Raw genomic sequence first — 8,114 nt, forward strand, 5'->3', positions numbered from 1 at the left:
ATTTAATTGAATAGTCAAAGTCAGTCGCCAACAACAATGTTTACTTGAAATTAACGTTCACCTACATTTATACGTGGACACCAGGCCGAGGAAAAGCCAATTCAAGAGTGGCCTGAAATCCAGCTCCTTTTGATCAAAGCACTTTTATTTCAGAGTTTTAGAATGTTGAGGAAGCAATCATAAGTTACACACTAGTTAAATCAATTGGCTGTCATAAAAAAATAGGCTTGAACTTTTAAATGTTGTTAAAAGATATATGGAGGTTTTGCACTGTTAATAAAAAAGAAGTTTAGGGAATGAAATCTTAAGATGTAATTACTAATTGAAATTGGGTACATAAACTAAAAGTACCTTCATTACAAATGTCACACTTTTTATTGAACTCGTGTCTAGTTATTTTTCAAATCAAACTTTTACTAACATTAAAACTAGATAGATTTCTTATTTTTAAAGAGCAAAGTAAACAGTTTAATTGACATACATAAAACTATGAATGCTCTTAATTACTATGGACAGATTGTAAGTGCCTTTCCGATTAGATGAAGCTATCTCTTTAATTTTTCTTCATATTTTAGGCATGTTTTTGAAAGCTTACTTGAAAGTGAAATTCAGTAGCGCAAGCATATATTTTCGGCACAAACTCTTGTCTTCCACGTAGATGCAAATGCATTGCGCTGTTGATTTCGGGAAGAATTTTTGAACAATGTGATGGTGAAGGAGGCTGATCATTGGGGTGGCAATCATCGACATGGCCTCATGCATACTTTGCAGAAGCTCCATAATTTAAATCAACAGTAGTGAGAGACAAAAGTAAAGGAAAAATGCAGTGGCGATTTCTAGGTGATAGGATGTCAAAAACCCAACTGGTAATTTCTCATTTTTTACAGAAATTATGTCGAAGCTCTCTCTCTCTCTCTAGGCCAAACGAAACGCCTCCTCCGGGTTTCTCACTCTTTCATCCGCCTTCTTACTAGCTAAATTTCCTCTCTCTTTACCTTTCATCCTGCTTTCTCACTCTCTCACCTGCAGCTGGAGTTACTCCCTCTACCCTCCTCCCCTTTTCTCACTCTCACACGCTTTCTTACTAGCTAGAGTTTCTCTCTCTCTCTCTCTCTCTCTCTCTCTCTCTCTCTCTCTTTCTCTGCATCTTCCGTACTAGACGAGCAACCTTTTTTTCTCAGCCGAACCTCTTTCTCTTGGGGAGTCGCTCTCGGACATGTAGCCATCTTATTCTCTTAACCACCTGGAATCTCTTAATGGAAATGGCTGTGGTCTCTTGAGAGTTCTTGATTTCATCATCTTCTTCTTCTTCTTCTTCTTCTTCTTCTGGGGCTCCGTGATGGGTGGAGTGACGTCCTCTGTGGCTGCGAAATTTGCTTTCTTTCCGCCGAACCCTCCTTCATATAAGATCGTTGAGGATGAAATTGGGGGTGGTTTGTCTATGACCAACGTGCCACACAGAGAGAATGTCGACGTTCTTAGATTGAAGACCAGGAAGGGGAACGAGATCATCGCCATGTACGTGCGAAACCCGATGGCTAACCTCACCCTTCTTTATTCTCACGGCAACGCCGCCGATTTGGGGCAGATGTATGAGCTTTTCATCGAATTGAGTATCCATCTCAGAGTTAATCTGATGGGGTGCGTATCTGTTTTATTTATTTATTTACTGGTTTGAATCTTTATCTCTTAATCACCTTACTGTTTCAGTCAATTTTATTGTGACATGGGTCTGTTGTTTCCTATATTAAAGTACAATTGGTCTTCTTTGCTAAACTTGTTTGGAATGACAGTTTTTCGCGATACCCAGTTTGAAAAATTCAGTTTTGGTTTGACTCCAACAAATTTTCTGGAACGACAACTGGATTTCGTCTCCTGTTTATAATTTATTTGGCCATAGATGGCTTTGTTGACCGTGCTCTTCTAATTCCGTTGTGTTCTTTGGGAACTAAGTTTGCCTTATCTTGGTATTGCTTTGATGTGGAAGACTTGAACATCTCAGCACACCAAAGTGGGTGAAATTTTCCATATCGAGACCTAACTTTTGCAAAGTAGTTGTTTCTCTTCTCAAGCATGAAGCGGTTTCTCTATTTATAGTTCATGGTTGAGAATTTAACTAGCTATTTGGTGAGCCTTTTGCCTTCATTTGTTGCTTTCCTATCGTACATACCGGGACAGACAACAAATCACAGAAACGTTTGGAAAATATGTACAAATCCTGTTTGTTTGGGCAGAATTTTATGCTTTATGAGGTTATATTTAGTTCTGCTGGTGTCGGGGGCAATCTATTTAGGATTAACTCGTGAATCTTCTAATTTTTAGTTTTTTGTTTTTCTGTTCAATTTTGAACCGTAAATAAATTTTTATTTGCTGCCTTCACGATCTTGCCCTCTTAATGTTTACTATCGCTGCATGAGAAGAGTACAATATGTTGATCTTAACAAGTTGGAAGTAGTAAACTTGATCATTGAGGCCATTCAGTAGCTAGCGTATGAGATATTGTTGCATTTTAAGCCACAGCAATAGGGTAAGAAGACAGATTTAAACAGAATACGCGATTTTGCTCTGAAATTTGTTACTTGACTCGGTTAGTACCCGTGAAAGGGAAATTGCATATTGAATGCTAGATCCATTGTCTCATATGCCACTTTCGTGCTCATTTCATTGCTATTTTGGTGTGTCCATGCGACTACCTAACATGGGTACCTGAGAAAGGCTGCTGTACCCATGTTGGTATGGCAGTTTTTAGACACAGGTATGGCAGACAATTGGGTACTTCTTGGATCATATTTAGATCACAGCCAGTTAAGTGAAAGGTGTCAACCTGTTACTTTATTTTTGTCATTAGCTTTCGTTTATGGAATTATATGTATCAATATTCAACTTATAAATTGTCTTGTTTAATGCATTCTATGAACTTATAAACTTGTCATGCAATATTACACACACTGACACACACAAACACATGCTTATGACCTTGTCGTACCACTGCACTACATTTTTCAGAATTGCAGTGTCCAAACCCAAACAACTGCACCTGCACTGTAGCTTTGTGAATGTGAAATAAAGCCTTCCATTGCTGATGATGAGGGTGAGGATGGGCAAATGAAAACATCTAATGGAAAATATGCGCACATGCATATACATTAGCAGCACATGTAAATAAACTAGTGAACCTCTTCTGCAGCTTATGACGCCTTTGGGTTGCTCTCTCTCTTTCTCTTAGCCTGTGCAATCTGATACTTGATATATTAAAATTTCTTTTCATGCAGTTATGACTATTCTGGATACGGCCAGTCCTCTGGAAAGGTCAGTTGCATTGACTATTTACCTTTCTCTTTCTCTCCCTTCTGTTTTGCATCTTTGTCACAACTTTCTTTTTGGATTTTTCTTGCTAGCCAAGTGAAAACAACACCTATGCAGACGTAGAAGCTGCTTATAAGTGTCTTCTGGAGGAATATGGGACAAAGGAAGAAAACATAGTTCTTTATGGGCAGTCTGTTGGAAGTGGCCCAACACTAGATCTCGCTACCCGCTTGTCTCACTTAAGGGGTATTGTTTTGCATAGTCCTATACTTTCAGGTTTGAGAGTCATGTATCCCGTCAAGCGGACATATTGGTTTGATATTTATAAGGTAATAGTTTTGTCATCACAGCACAATAGTTTATTTTGATCACACCAGAAGTTTTTATGATTCTGATCAGTTCATGGGTATTTATGTTGCAGAACATTGACAAGATCCCCCTGGTAACATGTCCTGTCCTGGTCATTCATGTAAGTAGCTGTCTTCACTGGGTTTCTTTTTCTGCGCATAGTGTTGTGTCATTTGATTCTATTAAAAAAATTTCAATATGTTGCTTCTATACCTTTGTATAAAAAGTTCATAAAATTGATCTGTTTAACAATCAGATTTATAATTTCTTAAATATTCTTTCATGAATTTATGCTTTGATAATTATTTCATAAAAAATGGGTTCTATTGCATTGTAAAACTGATGTTCATAATGCAAAACATTAGCTCTCATTCTTGTAATTAGAAGCAAATACTGTCACCTTCTTGTTGCAACCTGAAATCATAGTCACAAATAACATCTCGGAGTTTTAAAACGGCGAGGTTTTTTCTCGGGTATAATACGGCAAATTTTTAAATATTTTAAAAAACTAAAAATAGGGGAAAAATAAAATAAGTGAGAAACTAATAACACAAACATCAAAAGATAAGTAGATTTGCAACAAAAAAAAAATAGAAAATGAAAAAAAAAGTGTTTGACATTAAAAAATGAAAAAACTGAAAAAAATTTGAAAAAAACGCGCGTTTTTAATGTTTTTCTTAAGTTCTAAACAGCCAGTTAATTTATCTCGTTTTTTTCGAGCTTTTTTGGAAAAGAATGTGTTTTCTGTGACTATGCCTGAAATATTGACGCTATTTGAGTCCTTTCATGGTTGATAAATAGATTCACTTGTTGATGTTTGACACAAACTGTTTATCAAGGGGAATTTTTTTTTTTTTTTTTGGGGGTGGGGGGGTGGGGGTGGGGGGTGGGATTGAGCATCCGTAAGGTAGTGCGAGTGGACATACTCGGTTTCATGGAGGTATTGATGCTATTAACCTTGCCACCTACACTTGACCAACAGCATCCCTGACAATTAAGCACATTTGATGCAAATGGTGCAACCTATTTTAAAATGTTAGAGAGAGAGAGAGAGAGAGAGAGAGAGAGAGAGAGGGAGCCACCCTAGTTGTTGCCTTGTAATTTTCTGCTGTTTGTGCATAATCTTTTTCATGAAATAGAAAACCTTTTTACTCCTGATGGAAATTTACAGTCTTTCTTGCCTTTCCAATGGAACTCAAAATTCTTCATCTTCTATGGACTTGGGTTGAATGGGGAGGTGCAGCTATAGCATACAGGGTAGCCATACATCCATGTTAGAAATGTTGTGCTCTCCTTTACAGGGCATCAGAGACTAAATATAAACAGACCTTAAATTCCAGTCTTTGGTTCCCGGCTGATCCAAATATCAGATTACTTTAGTTTGGCTCATCCTTTTGGATATGGTCCCATCTCATTCTAACATGTTGAAGTGGGATTACCTTTTACACAGCTGATGCTTGCTTTCTCTCAAAGGTGTGCAGTCTGGTTATCAAAGATACTGGTGATGCATGGGTTTGATGGACATTGTCTTCCCCTGAACATATTCTGCACCTATAATACGAAAAAGGAAAAAGTAATGATGTACATATTGCAAATACACGGACACAGATTCCGGTCCTCAATTGCAAATACACGGACACAGATTCCATTCCTCATTTACCATCATTGTGGACAATCATAGACATGAGCTCTCAATTAACTCTGAGACTTTCTCAACATGGTCTCTTGTGGTTGTTTGATATCAAATTTTTTCAGAATAATGAATCTCCTTACATTATGACCGTCTTTTTGAAAGTACTTGAAAGTTCTTCATGCATGTAATTAGCACTGGCAAATAAGCAAAGGAACCAAACAGCTCATGGTCCGCTTTGGCTCATTTTCCAATAATCCAGCTTGAGTTGGGTGTCTTCCCTTCAGACAAGTTAAATTTTAGCTTGGCTTGTTGAGCTAAACCACAAGCTCTGCTGCAAACAGGTCATGTCATAAGAACACTTTGGCTTTTCCCTTTCCAAATACAATCTTTTGATGTTTCAAATTTCATCTGAACAGGCCTATAGGTGTCTATAGAACACCTTCTGCCCTGAGTGAACTCATTTTTGTCTTGTTCTGTTGATGAACTTCTGACAAACTGAACGAGCTGCTGTAATTTGCTCATTTACCAGCCCTACGTTGCTCATGATCCAAAAGCTTTTTGCAAAAACATGCTATGCAAGTCACATATTTGTTCTTTTGTTCCTGAAGAATCTCAAAAGCAGAGATTAATGTTTCCAACCATATAACATGTGGAGTTTAGATTCTTTCGCCGTCACTGGCAGCGCCAGGTTGTCGGCGGTGCCGCTGATGGTGGCGGTCTGTCCAGAGGGCTGCCAGTTGGGTGGCGGAAGGAAGAGTTTCATAAAAAAGTATAATAACCATGACTTACAAGTTGTAAAAAGAAGATCAACTGAGAACATCAGATCTTTTGATCTGGTGGTTCTCATTTGATTGTGTCTAGATGTCATTTGAACCTTGGAGTCATGGTTCAGTGACTATATATTTTTATATATATATATATATATATATATATATTTATATATATATATATATATTTATATATATATATATATATAGCTGTCCACAAAACTAACGTCCAGCATGATGTCTGGAAGTTTAGTTTTTTGTCGATAAATCTACCTGTACAGATGAACTCAGGATATCCAAAAGTATAGGAATAAAAAGACCATGGTTTTTGGATGTCTGATTAGATTTGATAAGCAAACAAACTCAAGACCATTGATTTTACAATCTTTATAATATCTGATCTACACATTGGATTTTCATTTTTTCTTGAATCTGTAGTTTTGTACTGTCCGCATTTGTTTGTGCAGTTGGATTCATCAAAAACAATTCAGGACGTTAGAAAATGTAGAGCCACACGGTGGATGTTATAATCAAATTCTATTATATTCATTTACTTATTTATTTATTTCTTTTTGTGTTCTGTTTTCATCTGATAAAAAATTTGCCCAAGTACATTTTAACATGATTTGTTTTTTCAAGTGAATGTATATGAAAGTGTGTATAGTCTCATTATATGTTACATCATGTCATCATAGGGTGAACCTGTTGGCTTAAGTTCTGCTGATGCCTATTGTTGTTTACTCTCACTGTGATCAGTATTCATCCTTTTCTTTTTTCTTTCATTACAACTATATCATTATCCTTGTCATTCACCATATTGTGTTTCATTCTATTAAACTTTTCCTTTTCATAAATGTTTTTCCTTTTTTAATTAAATGAATATGATATGGATATGAAGTTCCTGTGCATGGAGTAAGTTGGTTATTTCATGAACTAACTTGTGCAAATCAAACTTTTCTGTGAGCTTTCTGCTATATGAAGTCTTATCTATTGCCATCATTATCATGGTATACTAACATTGATAAAACTTAGCAAGCTCTTCACGTATGTCAGGAGTTATGCTTCAGCCATATGATTTTCTCATGCCCATACTTATTCCAAGGTATAATAGGGGATGCATGTTTGTCTTGTCATTATTCAGGGAACATCTGATGATGTAGTTGACTGGTCTCATGGCAAACGACTCTGGGAACTCTGCAAAGAGAAATATGAACCATTATGGCTTGAAGGAGGAAGCCACTGCGATCTTGAACTTTATCCTCAATACATTAGGCACCTTAGGAAGTTTATTTCGACAATCGAGAAATCCAAGCTGAATAGTGGTCCACGGAGAAGCACGGATCAGTTTGAGCCATCACGGCATAGCACTGACAGACGGAGTGTTGATGGATATGAGGCACCAAGGAAAAGCACCGACTTAAGAGAGAAAACAAGAAGTGGCACAGACAAGCTTCCCAAACTAAGTAGTGATCTAAAGACCAAAGTTGAGAAGTTTGAGAAATTGAAGAACTCTTTTAGCCAATTTGAGAAGTCACGTAGAAGTGTAGATCAGCATGACAGGTCGAGGAAATGCATGGAGCAGCTTGAGAGGGCCAGGAAAAGCGTTGATCGCTTGGATAGAATACGAGCAGGCTAGGCGCTTGTGTATTGATATATATGCTGATGGTTGTATGGGAAAATGTATCTAGGCATTTATTTAAGTCGTAGCTTGTTTGCAGCCTCAAAGAGAGGTGTAGTAGCACCTTGTCTAACCCATAAGACTGTAACATTAATTAAATTTGCTGATGGAAGGATCTATTGTTGTAATTTGCCTATTGTCATCTTTGTATGTTTTAACTTGATTGTGACAAATGTGTCCATATCTATGAAGGGGGAAGCTTTTTAGAAGCATCAACGTGACTATTACCAAACCGTGCAATGATTTGTTAGTGGTTTACAATGTTATTGTGGTTCTGCAAGACCAAAAACACAGAAGCATAAATCTCTGGAAATTGGCTGTTCTTTAGATGAATAAAACGTCTGAGATCGTGTCTGCGTATGCTTTGATTTGGTATGTTTCT

General features: G+C 37.1%; 1 protein-coding gene across 1 annotated transcript; it reads left to right on the forward strand.

The window, feature by feature from the left end:
- Positions 1–961: 961 nt before the first annotated feature.
- On the forward strand, positions 962–7,905 carry LOC116250191 (uncharacterized). Its single transcript, XM_031623668.2, has 5 exons — positions 962–1,641; positions 3,273–3,309; positions 3,399–3,635; positions 3,728–3,775; positions 7,196–7,905. The coding sequence occupies exons 1-5, from the start codon at positions 1,340–1,342 to the stop codon at positions 7,688–7,690; spliced, it is 1,119 nt and encodes a 372-aa protein (XP_031479528.1). The 5' UTR covers positions 962–1,339; the 3' UTR covers positions 7,691–7,905.
- Positions 7,906–8,114: the final 209 nt, after the last annotated feature.

Source organism: Nymphaea colorata, chromosome 3 (assembly GCF_008831285.2).
Source record: "Nymphaea colorata isolate Beijing-Zhang1983 chromosome 3, ASM883128v2, whole genome shotgun sequence".
NCBI lineage: Eukaryota > Viridiplantae > Streptophyta > Magnoliopsida > Nymphaeales > Nymphaeaceae > Nymphaea > Nymphaea colorata.